Source organism: Anneissia japonica, unplaced genomic scaffold, assembly GCF_011630105.1.
Source record: "Anneissia japonica isolate Jap-2015-1 unplaced genomic scaffold, ASM1163010v1 scaffold288144_len532060_cov191, whole genome shotgun sequence".
Lineage (NCBI taxonomy): Eukaryota > Metazoa > Echinodermata > Crinoidea > Comatulida > Comatulidae > Anneissia > Anneissia japonica.
The window spans coordinates 499,188-514,859 of NW_022734328.1; the positions used below are offsets into that span (position 1 = coordinate 499,188).

The following is a 15,672-nucleotide window of genomic DNA, read 5'->3' on the forward strand; positions in this document are numbered from 1 at the left end:
CTATACAAACAGAACATGGTTTGAGGTGACTCCCACTATTGTTGGATTGGGACTACCACCAAACGCGAAGCGGAGAGAGGTAGTCCTAATCATATAACACCGAGAAGCAGAGTTCACTGCCTTTACCGGACTAATAAAATGTTGTATTTGTAATACATTAGTATACTGTACTTCGTAAATATTACACAGCAAACCATCTGACCTACATTAACCACTTCAAGCTGTGATGTTATTACATGCATATACAGCAGTTCACGTAGCAGGCATGCGAGTCAATTTTGGATAGCATTAGGCATGCACTGTACCTACTGTAGGTATGCATGTGTCAGCTAGGCCTACTTAAGCAGCCCAAACTTCTGTGACAGCAGTTAATAACATTAGGCCGACCAGCCCTCCTTAAACTAACATTACATTATCGCACTATATTAATTGGATTAACACATTATCAAAAATAAGTAATGAGTGTTTAACACTGGTGTCCTTGGATTCAATTAGGGTAAACGGATTAGTTTCCTTTTTTATGAGGTTTTAATTGTTCTTTACCGCCGAAAGTGTGGAATTCTAACGTTAGTTTAAGGAGGGCTGGTCGGCCTAATGAATAGGCATACTTGAGTATCTGGTAGGTGGGCAGCTCAATGACGTGGGGGGGGGGGCAGCACAGCACTGAAGTGCCAGGCCTTGTTGCGCCATTATACCTTATTCTTGTACGCTTCATTTTGTTTTGTCAACTCTCGCACTTTGGTGTGAAGATCATCAAGCATTTCCTCCATCTCTATATCACGTCCTTTCTTCATTGCTCCTTCAGGGGCTTGTTTCTTCTTGTCATTTACCAGACGAAGTAACTTTGTAGCCATCCTGTTGAATTAAATAAGACATACCAATCAATGTGTCATGTCAAAGGGTGCAAAAGTCAAAACTTCTATAAATTGGGTTCTTATGGTGGTGAATTGGGCAGTACTAAATATCCCCAGAAAAAGCGGCAAATATTTAAAACTTCTCTTTCCAATTCCTTGGTATTCAATTTCAAATAATTAATTAATATTCTTGATTTCAATCCTTTCCATTTAGGTATCAGTGGTGGATCTAGGAATTTGAAATAGAGCGGGAGGCCAGGAAGGGACTTTGAATCCAAAACTAAATATGTGAGGTGTAATATGGTTCCAGTGCAATGTAGCTCTTGACATCACCTGTGAGCATATAATTGTCAAAATTAAGTAGGTTGCTTGCTAAACCTAATGTTTTTTCTCACTTCTTAATCTTATCTTCTTGTTTCCTTGCATGCCTCTTGAGGACCAGGTTTTCATCATGTAGACGTAAATATTTATCCTCTAGCTCTTCACGTGTTATCTTAGATATTGCACGTCGTTCCTTGGCACGTCGTTGCTCGCTATCACCTGAAATAAAAAATGGTTTCTATGCAGACAAGTACACAACTTCTTTGTTTTGCTGAAAAAAATACCTACAAGATTAAAATCTAGTTAGTTTAAAGAAGATTTAAATTTTTTTTAAATAAAAAAGAATGAGACAGTGGGGATATGGCAGATATAATCTTGATAGTATGTTGTAATAGTTTTTGAGATTCATACATGGATATATGCTGCCAAATTAACTAAAATAAGGAATAGTCCAGGATTCAGGTGCCATTTATTTGCAGAAAATGACCACATGTTTAGTTGGTATTTTTTGAAAGGTCGTCCAATGACATATCTGCCGGAATGATTGGTCAGAGGTCAATAAAGGTCATTAATGGTCAATTTTACTATGAAATATTAATCAAGAATATATCAGTGTAATACACCAAATACAATTATGTTCCACATCACATGAAAGCTTATAAAATTGTCTATCCATTGATACCAAACTTGTTTTTATATCTTCTTGTTTTAGGTACATTTCTGGGGTACTTTTTGTTTTCATTTTATTAAAAAAAAAAAACTAAATGAACAGATATTTCAAAAATTCTCTCTCAGAATTTGGCCAATTATATGATCGTGACATTAAAACAAACACGGAAGACTGAATTCATATACTTGCTGATTATAATCAATTTTAATTTCTAACACTCGATAACAGCAAAAATCATATTTTATAGATGCTTGGAAATGCACTTTCCTGCATTCTGACTATATGTGAATAAATGTACACTCTAAAATAATAGATTAACCTTACTTTACTATAGATTAGAAAATTAATAATGGTGATAAAGAAGATGATCATGATGAGGAGGAGGAGGCAGCATGCTAGGTGATGACGGGCTCCTGTGCAAGATTAATTACTGGGTCCTTTGATGTTATGTGTCAACCGAGGCCCGAAGCAGGATTTGGCAACATTTTCGTCGTCATCATATTTTCAATGCCCTCAGACGTCTGACAATAGTACAGTATTTGTCCATTGTCCACAAGTTATGTTATACGATTTATGATATCTGTTTTGTATAGAAAGTGATATGAGACACACAAAATATCAGTTCGGGCATTTGTTTACTTCTGTTATATCTGTCAGTTAAAAATATAAAAATTAATCAAATGAATAGTAAAAAATAAAAAGAATTTAAACAATTTTAGGTGCTGATTAACATTTTCAGTTTTTCTTGAAAATAAATCAAAGAATACACAATTGAAATGAACACAATAATTAATAATTATCCCCTTGAATGTTATTTTGAGTGATAGATGAATTCCTTGACATTGAAAACATAGGTGTGGACACCAAAACTAAACATTTGGTCTAATACTACTGAATTTAAGGAACCACTTAACATTATCCAAATTTAACAACCATTTGATGTAAAACTTTTCTATTAAAATATAAATAGGAAACTTTTTAAAAAATTATAATTTTGTTTATATACAAATGAATAGTAAAAAATAAAAAGAATACCAGTAATATTCAAAAGTAATCAAACACATGCAAAATCCAATCTAAAATCTTGTGCTAAATACACCCTGGCCCTTAATATAAAGTATGAGAGGAACTTGCATTATATTTATTCAGGTGTAAATACCAAGGACAGCCCATGAAAGTCTAGAAGAAGACTTATTTTCATTGGGGTCCTTCTGGTGGTTACTGGGCAGTACATCGGGAGACAATCCCCCACCCTTTTCCGAAGAGTGTATTGCGTTCATTAACATGCACAAAGGGACATAAATGCACACGGTACCAACGGCTTAAACGTCCCATTGGAAAGACAGTAGGCTATTGTAACTTGCATTTTAGCCCTCCAGCTGAAACACAAGGAGAGGCAGTGATGGGAATTGAACCAGGGATCTAGAGATCTCCAAGGTTTAGCACACACAGAGTGGCTACCACCAGATGTTTTCCCTTAATTCATCTGGGGTGGTGATGCATGTGCTATTGTTTGTGGAGTGTCCAGAGAGGGGCCCCACCTGTTCCTTACTCTAGACATCATTGTCTTTTGCAGAGCACGGTAGTAGAGCCGAGGAGTTATTCGAAGGTGGAAGCTACCTGAGCCCAGCATACTGCCTAACGGCGTGCCTGCGTGCACCCGGGTGTGTCAGCGACATTGCTTTCGACATCGGTGGGTGGAGCCCTGTTCTGGATACTTAAACCGATAGCGCAAATGCATTTTCGGAACTGTTTTAGTTTAAGTACCGTAGTTTAAGTCAAAATTTATTTACTTGTTTGCTTGTTTTCTTTTCTTTTTGTAAAGCGCATTGAGGCTTTTTGCGGAATGCGCTATTGAAGTATTGAATTATTATTATTATTAGCCGACTGAGCTAAGCTGCTATCTAAGCTAAGTAAACTGCATGCTCTCTAACTCGCCAAGTAGTATTTGCTCTCCCTACCTTTTCCTCTCTCAAAGTCCCTGGAAGCTTTTTTTAAGCATTCAAGCATCACACAAGCTGTATTTCTTTGGATTTAGACAATTTTAGGTGCTGATTAACGTTTTCAGTTTTTGTTAAAAATAAATCAAAGAATACACAATTGAAATGAACACAATAATCAATAATTACAGTATCTCACTCTATGCAATATAATTTTACGTTCTGGATGTTTGTAGTGGGCCAATTTGTATGAGAATTAAACAAACTGGGTAATTTTGAGTCGCTTTTAGAGCAATGATGCATTAGATCAAATAAAACATTCATGCCATAGACAATTTGAAAAAGGAGGCTAAACTCTGCAACTAGTCGTTGCCAAGATATTTGAATATACATGTATTGTTTCTATCCTACTTTGCATATGAACTACAGTAATTTGCATATGGGGGGGGGCATGTTTCTTTAATTTCTTTACCCCATGTGTTCCACTCCAAATGCTGAAATGCCTAACCTAAACCAATAATACAGTACAGTATATACAATTTTTAACAAATAAATCACTAAAAATCTGTTTTTTTGCCCCAGAAATATGGTCATATGGTCAATGGCATTCAATAGGACATACAATTGACTTTAGGACAAGGTGCAACATGTCTGTGCTTGGGTACTTTCTCTTTGATGTATGGGACATATTTTTGGCAAATTTTACCCTATTTTCGAGTGTTAAAAATTTTAATTGATTATACTTAGCAAGTTTTATGGTTTTACGAAATACGTTTTTTCTTTTAATGTCACGATCATATAACTGGTCAAATTCTGAGAGAGAGTGGTTGAAATATCTGTTCATTTAGTATGTTTTAAAAAATATAATGAAAATAAAAATGCCAAATTATGGCAAAAAATGACAAAATTTTGTGTTTTTACCCCAAAAACGTACCTAAAACAAAAATACAAAAATAAGTGTGGTATCAATGGATAGACAATTATAATGTGCAATATAATTGTATTTGGTATATTACATGTTTTATAGTCCCGATTATTATTTCATTGTTAAATTTACCGGAAATGACCTTTATTAACCTCTGACCCGCTATTCTAGCAGATGGGTCTCGTCCGACGGGCAGTTACGAGGCACCTGATGACCTTTCGAAAAATACCAACAAAAAGTGTGATCATTTTGTGCAAAATAAATGGCCACTGGCTCCCGGACTAGAAGAATTAGCGACCACTACAGGATAGCTAATTCTTTGAAAAAATAGATCAAAAATTTACATTATAAAAAAACATAAAAAAACAAATTGTACTTACAATTCAATTAAAAATAACTGAACATAATACAAAAATTATTTCAACAATATCATTAAATTATAAATACAGGACTCCCTCTAACTAAAGACCATTTCTGGGACCAATGTTTCCATGGTGTTCAGCAGTTTCTCTTCGAATAATAAACATAGAAAAACATTTTTTAAAGGGGTCTTTAATTGGAGGTGGTTTTTATTTGGCGGGGTCATTAACTAAGAGAGAGACCTGTACATTATTCAACTGCCCATGGATCATAACAAATACACATCTAATTGTTTTTTAACACTTAATAATCACACATTTAAAAATGGAGGGGGGGGGGGAAGACATTGCATTACCAAGTTATATCATTCAATTCAATATCAATTCAAATAAACATTTATTTCTTCCTTTCAAATCAAATCAAGCAAACAATAGGATCAAGATGATACAATTTTTTTTAAAAGGCTGAAAGATCAAAAAAGCGCAAAAACAGAATTTGATTACTAAAAGGGAAGAGGACAGTGCTCAAAAAGGAATGCCAAGTTAAGAAACAAAAATAATTCTCACTTAGACACTTGTGTCAAGTATGCCCTGAACAATATTACAACTATATTTATCCAAATTTAAAATGCAGGACACTAAACAAGAAATTATTTATCACATAAATGCTTTTACAATAGAATACAATGACAAACCAAGGCAATTCAACAACAGGACGCACATATCGTTTTAACTCTGGCATCAACATTCAACGTGCTGCGCACCCCTACACGCTTGCCTGAGTTTAACGTGCCTGATTGTCACAAAAACCATAACCACCAAATCATAATTAACTGTCAGCGTGTGACGAATTACTCATGTGTGTGTGTTAATAATCATGTGTCGTGTGGTGATTACAAAGGCCTATATTTTGCACAAGTTTACAGTAGTAGACTGAAATTACTGTAAATTCGTCATTTCAACATTAATTTTACCAATGAGGTGGTGGTGTCCGGTGGTTCATGAGACTCAATCCGCAGAATAAATGAATAAATTTTCTGTATCTACTTAAATGTTTGTTTTGTGCACCTTAGCCCAAAACTGTCAAAATGACATTTTAATGTTATAACATGAATTTTTATGAAAACTCATAAATTTTCAATTGCTATATCTTTTTATGTTGTCGGTCAATTTTCACGAATTAAATTTTAGTTTATAAAGCACTTAATAGGCTCGTGGTCAAATGAAATATGATGTAACAGACATTGCGAAGTACCCAATATTAATAAAAAGGTAATTTACACCATAAAACCTGTGGCACACATAGATTAATAATTGGCGGCTGTACTCACAACTACTGTAGTATCAGATTGTCAATGCCACTGTTAAGATCAAAGGACTGTATGCACTCATTATGTTTGCGAGTGGAGATGTGCTGCTTGTTGTTGAATTGCTTTGGACAAACATGATTACGAATTTTGGTAAATAACTAATTGGTAGCCTACCAGGAAGGTGTGTCAAACCGCCCTCGTGAGATGGCCCAGCACCTGGATCTCGCACTGGTACATTATCAGTATCCATGACTGTCTTTGAAAATACAATGCTGAAAATTAAAGCAATATTTCTTTAGTTCTGATTTAAATTTCTGAGGACATATTTCGGAGGGCAGCGTCCCATGAACCTTTTTTGAAAGGTTTTTAGCTAATGTCAGAGACATTAACCACCACCACCCCCCCCCCCCCTTCGGGGAAATCTTAGCGCCGCCACAGATACTCTCTGCTGAACTTTCTCAAGTCCATCCGCATCTTGTTTTAATACAAAGGACACAAAATTACGGTACGTTTCCATACACCAATGCCATGATACTGTAAAGTTTTAAATTGCAGGATACAGTATCTCAAGAATCAGCTCAAATTTGCATGGAAAATCGCTAGGAAAATAGGTGTGCGGAATTGTAATTGCTGCATAATTGCATTGGTTATGATTTAGTCAAACAATGCTTAATTTTCAGTAAAATCTGTGCGGAAATCGGCCCATATGAATGCGCAGACAGATTTCTAGGTCAAATTCTTGCGCGGAGCTCCTTAGTGTTGATATACAAGGCAAATGGTGAAATATTTATGCCACACCTCTTATATTCATAAATTTATAACATCAATTAGTTTGGAGTTAAGTAACTGACCATGGTAATAAAACAAAATTAAGAATCTGATGTAAAATTTTGTGTACTATTACAGTATACTATTGAAAAAGTTAGTTATTAAAGTATGTAGGTTGACTGAAGTGCCGAGAAAGAATAGGCGTCATAAACCAGTTGATGTAAGTGAGGGAAATTTTCGTCAGCACGTACATTGTTAGCTCTGGAGCAATCTCTTAATTCAAATCAATTTCCTTGAACCTAGGACTAGAGCGTTAGCTCGTTTGTCCCTCCAGAGTCATCATAACAAACTCTTCAGAAACATATGGTTTGGGCGAAACTTGAGATGGTGGCCAAACCAACATTTTGCTATGCCAGACTTAAATTCATTAACAGTTGAAGCAGTTACAACATCTTGAGGTAGTGAATTCCAATCATTAACTACCCGAACCGCATATGCTCTTTTCCTCCCATTAAGATTTGGTTTGGATTTATAGACTTTTAAAGAATGCCCCCTAGTTTTATGGAATATAGACCATAAAACACACACTCACTACTCTTGCAGCAGCAGTGCACTAAATGACGTCGCACATGTATCTGCGTTTCTATTGGCTAATCATGATGTAATATCATTTACCGTACCTTTAGTAATCGGAAGTTCCGATATGGTACCGTATATAGCCACGGCGAACAATTAATTAATGTCTTTTTGATAAAGAAAAGTGCATCCATGAACTGCCACCATACTCATGTCTTATTAGTGTATATAATAATAGCCTACTATTACTATTATGCCTAGGAACTAGGGCCTAGTAGAAGTAGTAGTAGTTAGGCCTACTAGGCCCAGGCCCTAGCCTAGCCTAGGGCCTAGCTAGGCCTTTAAACTAAATTTTAGGCTTAGCTAGCTAGGCCTAGGCCCTAGTTAGGCTAGGCCTGGTTAGAATAAATAAAGGCTTAGGCCTAGGCCTAGGCCTCCATTAAAAGAACATACGTTGGATAAAAATGAAGTAGTATAAGGTTTACCGGCGTTCACATTATCAATATTACATTAAATTAAAGCATACTGCAGGGCATATTGTCGATTCAAACGATACAAAACAAACAACACTCACCACCGGCACCACCGAGATGGTTGTTTATTGTTGTTGTTATTTTCAATGCGCATGCGGTAACTCACGGTAAACGTAATAACTCAGCGGTAACGGTAACTACTCTGCGGTAACTTTGGTCATAGCGCCACCCCACACCACCGAAGCTCAAAATAATTTGCACACCGGATTGACGTCATTTTTATTTATTGAGGAGCTGGGCTTCGATCAATGGTTTCATGTGATTGTGACGCTTATTTCTCGTTTAAAAGCTGGGCCCATAGTTAATAATAGTCTGTAAGTTCTACATTACTTACAACTAAGAAGTGCAAACTTTATATAGGCATACTATTTTTGAGAGCAATCATGAGTTTTTCAAAGATTTTTGGTGGTAAAAAAAAGGAGCAAGCGCCAAGTACAGGAGAGGCAATACAAAGATTACGACAAACAGAGGAAATGCTGAATAAAAAACAAGATTTTCTTGAAAAAAAAATTACAGAAGAATTAAAAACAGCAAGAAATAAGGGAACAAAGGACAAACGAGGTATAATATGTCACAATATTGATTTATTGTTCATTGAGAAAAGTTTTATCATTAGGCCTGGTCTGAAACGAAAACTAGGCTAGGCCTAGCTAGCCTCTTTCCTAGCTAGGCCCTGCCCTAGTTAGGCCATGCCCCCTACTACTACTAGCCTAGGCCCAACTGCAACTACCTAGGCCTAGCGGAATCACCTGAGTCCTCCATAAGGCCTAGTTTTGGGCCTATATTACTGTTCAAACTGCATGGGTAGATCATCGTCTATAATGCAATTTTAGGTCTTGATAGTTATTTCATGCTTTCTACATTTTTTTTTTACATTTTTTTTTTTACATTTTACAACAATAGTAGTAGGGTGTCCAGAGATAGCTTCCGTATTGTGTGCCACGATAACGCTACTGCGCGTCCATCGCTAGGCATGCGCTATACTAACGCGTTACTGGTAAACAATTTTGATTACTGATGATAATAAATGAGCTATGAAAAAAATTCTTTGAATGTAATTATTTTACCTATTTCTCTGTAATATCAAAGATTCAATATTTCCATAATGTCAAATCAGTTACATGAAAATTAGGCCTGAAGAGAGCAAACCCATCTAGCGCGTACAGCTGCACATCAATACAGAACCACCCTGGTCAGGACCATGCTCGTTTTCATTCCGGTTTCTGTATATGTGGCGATGTCAAGCCAAAACGATCGGAAGTCGCTAAGACGATTTTAAGATATAAAGGCAAAACAATAGACAAGGTCAAATTTGCTCATTTTGGTGTTTCATTAAAAACATGTATATTAAGTATCTAAGAAAAGGATTCAAATAATATTTTTCACATTTAAGTACCAAAAATACTGTAAAACGTAATTTTAGTTAGACACTCGAACCCGGAAGTATGAAAAACGAGGCAAATCATTGTTTAAATTACTGTTTTTTTTCAATCGTGTTCCGGGGTCAAACTCGTGTCAAGTTTGATATCGTTGGAAAGCTTAGAATGTCAGCTACAATTTTGATTGGTCAGTTCATCCTCACAAATTGTTTAACCAATCAAAACTGTCGTTTTGGTACTGTAAACAATTCGGAAGCGGCCTAGCAACAAACGGAAACACGCATGCTGATTGGTCTAATCCAGTTAGCTGACCATTTTTGGGGCGTGTCTAAGACCGCGTCGCTTGGGTTTTTGATGGAAGCCTCGGCAAGGTAGTAATGCGCGTTACATGTTTTCTTTGAAGCTCGAAGTTCGAAGTTACTTGTTTACTGCTGTAATAATTATAAAACAATAATACTGTTTCTGAAAGTTCGGTAGTACAGGTACATGCAAAATTGGCTATACTGTATAACACAGACTTGATAAAGTTGACGACAAATAAAACGCGTTCTGTAATAGTTTAACGCACTGGTTTCAAGGTCGCAGTGTTACAGTTATAAAATACATTTCAATCGGTCAGTGGTAACACCTCCGTTGTTAAGGAAGTATCGAACACACCCAACACATGTGAGTGAGCTACACGCTGAGCGCACTGCCAGCGACTGGGCGTTATAAACATCAGTTTTATCGTCGTTTCTTCAAAACAGTAGCTGCTAACCTCGCTCTATATAAATCGGTATATTTTTAGAACTAAGTATCAGAATTTAATAATTTTTTCACTGTTTTATTTATAATGTGATTATTCAGTTGATGAGTGTTAAATAAAAATTGGCTTTTCCGACTTCCGACCGTTTTTGCTTGACATCGCCAAATATGAGCCTCGCACAACCTAATAATTTTTTTTGCTCCTACGCCTAAACAAAATAGTTCTACGTGACATGTCAAATTCACTCTACACATGTTTTTTTCTTGATTTGGGGCATTTATAATTGAATTTCAGTCTAGTGAAAACCCATATATATGAAAAAGTATCTGTTTTTTCCATTTTTGAAGGAATTTTTTGAAAATTTTAACAGGCTCACATACAGAAATTATCAATAAACCTTTATGACGTAATTTTAAACGAATCGTATTTGAGCTTAGTCCAGAAATGCAGCATTCACGGTTCAATGATTTTGAAACAATGGATTTGATTGGTCAAACCAAACAGCGTGCCCAAATTTTTCCACTGCTGTACACAGCACTTCGCATCGACCACACGGTAAAACCGAGCGAGCGAGCCGTATTCGTGAAAGCCCTTAAAAACCAAAAGGCCTAAGTCGAGCAGGCCTAGGCCCAAGGCTAGCAGATACGATTTTTTTAGGCTAGCCCCAGGTAGGCCTAGGCCAGAATTTGAGGAATGCAACAAAACAGATGAAGATGAGACTTACTGTAGGCCTAATTAAATTCAATAGTTGACATGCTTTGTTTTAGATTAAAAAATAATAATGAACAAATCCCAGAGACAAAGCGTTAATCCGACTGTACCCAGCCCCATTGTTTGCCGTAATTTCACATGTTTGACGATTACCACGATGAATGTGTATATCACTGATTCATGTGCACTCATTTATTTATTTTTTGTCCATTTACACACATTATATATCAATTATAATTAAAAGTGAAAAACTTAAAATACAAAATGAAAACAAAGTAAAGAAGTAAAACATAAGTCAGGTTTTGTAAATTTTTAATAATCTTCCTTCCCCGGACCATGGTCTCATAATAAAACACTTGAATGGTCACGATTTCAACTTTAACCTTTGAATGTGTACAGAGCAACCGTGTCATGCCGGCCCACGACGTTCTCTATGACTCAACTGGGCCTAGGCTGTTAAGTTAGCGATGAATAGCAGGGCAGTGCAGTATTTTGTTACAATTAACGTAACCACGGAAACATTTATTGTATTCTTCTTGTCTTTATCAGTCTATTTCGTGAATATTTACCTGGATAACCGACTAATTGCCATTGTTCCCAAAACGGAACACCCCTTCGAAAAAAAATGGAACAGTCCGACCCAAGGCGCCACGTCCGAACCGTGCGCCGGCAGCCTGGGCGATGGAACTAAACTGGTCCGAAGCCGACGAATCCTCCAGCGGTGGAGGTGAGTCATCCGGCGCCGCTACAACCCCCGACGCAGCCGGCAGCGAACCCTGAGATCGAGTGGCAGCCTGAGCTGCCCAATCCAGAGCCGCCGCAAACTTAGTCGGGGGCCAGCGCACACAAATCTCGCAAGGCTCAGCCTTGCTACACGAGCGACACAATGGGCACTCCGAGTGCCGGTCGAGCTTAACACTCGGTTTTGGGCCCCCACACGCCGAGCACAAAGACTTGCGAGCGGACATGCCGATCGAGACTACAAGAAAAAAAGGATATCTTGTCAAGTTGAAAATAAATCCAAGACAAAAATAAGAACAACTAATTGCTTGAAAAGACTGCTAGTAATTTTCCAAAGGCTAGAATGTATCCAACTTCCAACAACGTCGAAAAGGGAATGAGGACTTTTGTTAGGGAGACGGTTCGCACGTGGCGCCTTGGGTCGGACTGTTCCATTTTTTTTCGAAGGGGTGTTCCGTTTTGGGAACAATGGCAATTAGTCGGTTATCCAGGTAAGTATCTCACTCATAGACTACCAACATCATGATTGATTTGTGTAATTTAGCTTGTCTATTGTGTTTAGGTCAAACTAATATTATGTTACAATTTGTAAACTGTTGAAATAATAGTGGTGGTCAGGAGCCTGTAAATCCTGGTCGGAAATGTTGAGTGCTGGACGGGCCCGTCCACCGCCGACCAGCATGGTGACATCCCTGACCTTCAAAATGACACCTCACTTGGGTAGGTGCAGTAAATATGAAAATTTGATGACGAGGTTATTTTAAAGTGAGATACCTACCGTAAATTGTATAAAAATGTTCTTTTACCGTTCAAAATTGGTAAAAATGTTAATGTAGCATGGATGTTAGATGCCTTATCGTTAATTTTAAGTCATAAAATACATTTCGATTTTTTTGAAATTTTCAACATATAACAGCTTTAGGCTTGATTTTCTCCAGTTGACGATCACCGACAAGCGACTGATTTGGCTTGACCGCGCCACGTATATGATCTTATTAATGTCACCAAAACAACACAAAAGTCACAAAATTTATCGACATCTCCACGATACAAACAAGAAGCTTCAAAACCTGGAAGTGAATTGATACCAAAATTGAGCCAATCACTAAATAAGAGCCATTACCATTTCTGGAAGAGGGAAAAAAATGAATTCCAAACAAATCCAGATGTGTTAAATAATTGCCTTGAGTAACTGCGTACCCTTTCAGAATAATACATTTTCATGATTTCAAATTGAATAACGTCAGAGGGGGAATTGCCGAAAATTGGAATAAGACATGTAAATTTCCATTTCTCGGCATGTGGTATATTACTGTATAACATTATGCAAGCTTGATTGATCAAATTTGTAAATCTTCATTTCATTGATGTGTTTCTCAAAATATAAGCTATTGTTTGTGTGTCTTGTCTCTTTACTTACACAACATTTTTTTATTAATTTATTACCAAATTACACATTGGTAGGATAAGGGATTACAGTAGGCTAACAACTTGCTGGTACTGGCAGAGCGTGGTGGTAGGGTAGGGGTAATTTTCATATCGCGTGTCTAATTACAGGGAAAAATTAGCAGCCATCGATTTCTTAGTAATCTAGGTCAATACTATCTAATTTATTTGATAAGTTACCTTGGATTGGTTTCTATTTAATTATTTGTCTAAGATGGCTCAAACTAAACCACCCCCCTCCCCCCAAACTCAGTCACATGTTTTTGACCTCTGACGACAATGAACACGGAGAAAAAACAAGATACTGTACATTCGATTTATTGACAAATCATTACCATAAAACTTGTGTGATAATGATAAGTTTAAATATTATAAAAATAATGAAGATGATGATTAATTAAGTAATTGTAGATATTAAACTTGATACAGTATACCCCTTTGCCAGAGATGTCTCCAAAAATTCATCCACCTAAAGTAATAAAAATAAAAACATAATATTTCGTTGTGAGTTTTTTCTTTATAATATCAAATGAGACTTTATAAAAAGTTATCTAACATACTGTAGATTAAATTTTAATAAACATAAGTACAAGGATAGGACTAACAAAAATATTCGCACAAATGGGAATTTTATTCCATTATGGGCTGTAAAAAAGGTTACCGGAAATTGGGTGCCAACATCTGGTTTGTGCATGCCGAGAGTAGGTATAGAAACCTTCGGTCGTTAATCAATCAATTAATTAACGATTGTTTATATTTACAAGTAAAATGGTGAGTATATAATAGTTACACTATGTAATGACAGTAATATTCATGTTGAACTATAATCCTATTCCATGTATACATTATTTTTCGTTTCACCTGCCGAGGATTGGTCAGCGTACGTAATTAAAATGTTATGGACGAACATGTTGGACCAGGGAGTTGTTTTAGTCACTATAAATAACAACTCCCTGGTTAGACCATGGAGGAATTGTTAAATAATGTTTCCCCAATTTCGTGATTGGGTGGGGGTAGGGGAGGGCTTACTGTATACCAGAGTAACTAACATATTATGTGTCACTGCCAATTTGGTACCCAATATTAAACTTTAAATTGATCTGGTTGTTTTGTAGCTGCCTTGAATGCATTAAAAAGAAAGAAACGTTTAGAAAAACAACTTCAACAAATTGATGGCACACTATCAACAATTGAGTTCCAAAGAGAAGCACTAGAAAATGCCAACACAAATTCAGAGGTTTTGAAAACTATGGGATATGCAGCCAAGGCTTTAAAGAATGCACATCAGCATCTGTAAGTATTTTTGGCAAGACTGTTTGGTTCCAATAAGAACCTTTGCATTCAACTGGGTGTCATATGATAACCTTCATAGTGGTGCGGCTGTGTATCAAAAGTTTGTAAACAGGCAAACATGACTTTCCAGAAATCTGTTTAAGATTTTTTTTTTTTACCCAAACTAAACTGGATATGATGTTGTGCCCTATTTATTGGTTTTCTATTTTGACAAATATTAAAAGCCACAATAAGGACAGAAAATACCCCATACTCCTGAAAAACTACAAACCGTGTGGTACTTGGCAGTGGAGTGTTGATGAATTTTTGGTTTCGCCGAACTGTCTAAAATGTGATGTATGCGACTCTAGGGACTACACTACCATGGACAAATCTTATCTCTGGAAGCCTAGCCAAGACAGTAGTACGGACAATAAACATGACCTACGTTCCGAAAACTTCATTTAGATAAATGTATTCGTCATAAACTATAAGTCTCATGTTATTATTCAATCGCTGATTTGGTTGACAATGATTTAAGAAACGATCGGTATTGCATGTAATTTGTTGTTCACACCAGGGAGATGTAAAAATAGCATCTCCTCACACTCCCAAGTTTTTGCGGAGCAATGTAGTCCTAAATCCATTTGAATTGTGCCAAAATCACCTATACTTCTTTAATTAGGTAAATTTAAAGTATTTATCAATCGCATTACTACACTTTTTACATTCATCAATAACTTTTCTCTTCCGCTTTGTGAAAAATGATTTTGCTATACAAGAAAACAACATTTTTTCATTCCTGATGGTCTTTAAAAAAAAAGTTATCTAATACAAGGTATAAAAATAGTCTCACCTTAATACAGGAATTATAACAACAGCTCTTTGAAGATGAAGATGAGTAGTCCACAGTATGTCAGTTTGGCATCCTTGTAAAGTTTCTATGCTCAGTATGAGCAGTTTTGTGTAAATCAACACTCAGGGATATGGGTCAAGACCAAAATTTGGTTGGAGAAGTTTTTGGTGTTTCAGATCCTGTGTCTTAATGAGAAACCTCCGAGACTGAGGAGGGAGCAAGGAAGTTTTGGGGCATGTAGCTGTCATGAAAATGGCAGCGGTATT

At 36.5% G+C, this 15,672-nt stretch overlaps 2 protein-coding genes across 7 annotated transcripts in view; one reads left to right on the top strand and one right to left on the bottom strand.

Moving 5' to 3' along the window:
• The window catches only part of LOC117116364 (protein fantom-like), a 45,000-nt gene extending 36,630 nt beyond the window's left edge, over positions 1 to 8,370 (bottom strand). Inside the window, exons 1-4 of one of the 5 annotated variants that reach the window (XM_033260383.1) lie at positions 8,298 to 8,370; positions 6,554 to 6,651; positions 1,250 to 1,394; positions 696 to 855 (exon numbers count right to left, since the gene is read on the bottom strand). In XM_033260383.1, the coding sequence (XP_033116274.1) occupies positions 696 to 855; positions 1,250 to 1,394; positions 6,554 to 6,651; positions 8,298 to 8,350 (456 nt within the window). In that variant the 5' untranslated portion in view covers positions 8,351 to 8,370. Of the gene's footprint in view, positions 1 to 695; positions 856 to 1,249; positions 1,395 to 6,553; positions 6,652 to 8,176 lie in introns of all 5 variants that reach the window. The other 4 variants (XM_033260382.1, XM_033260387.1, XM_033260386.1 and 1 more) reach the window with 4 other exon arrangements.
• Positions 8,371 to 8,466: 96 nt separating this feature from the next.
• The window catches only part of LOC117116365 (charged multivesicular body protein 4b-like), a 12,195-nt gene continuing 4,989 nt past the window's right edge, over positions 8,467 to 15,672 (top strand). For both annotated transcript variants that reach the window (XM_033260388.1, XM_033260389.1), the window contains exons 1-2: positions 8,467 to 8,817; positions 14,394 to 14,571. In XM_033260388.1, the coding sequence (XP_033116279.1) occupies positions 8,640 to 8,817; positions 14,394 to 14,571 (356 nt within the window). In that variant the 5' untranslated portion in view covers positions 8,467 to 8,639. The remainder of the gene's footprint in view (positions 8,818 to 14,393; positions 14,572 to 15,672) is intronic.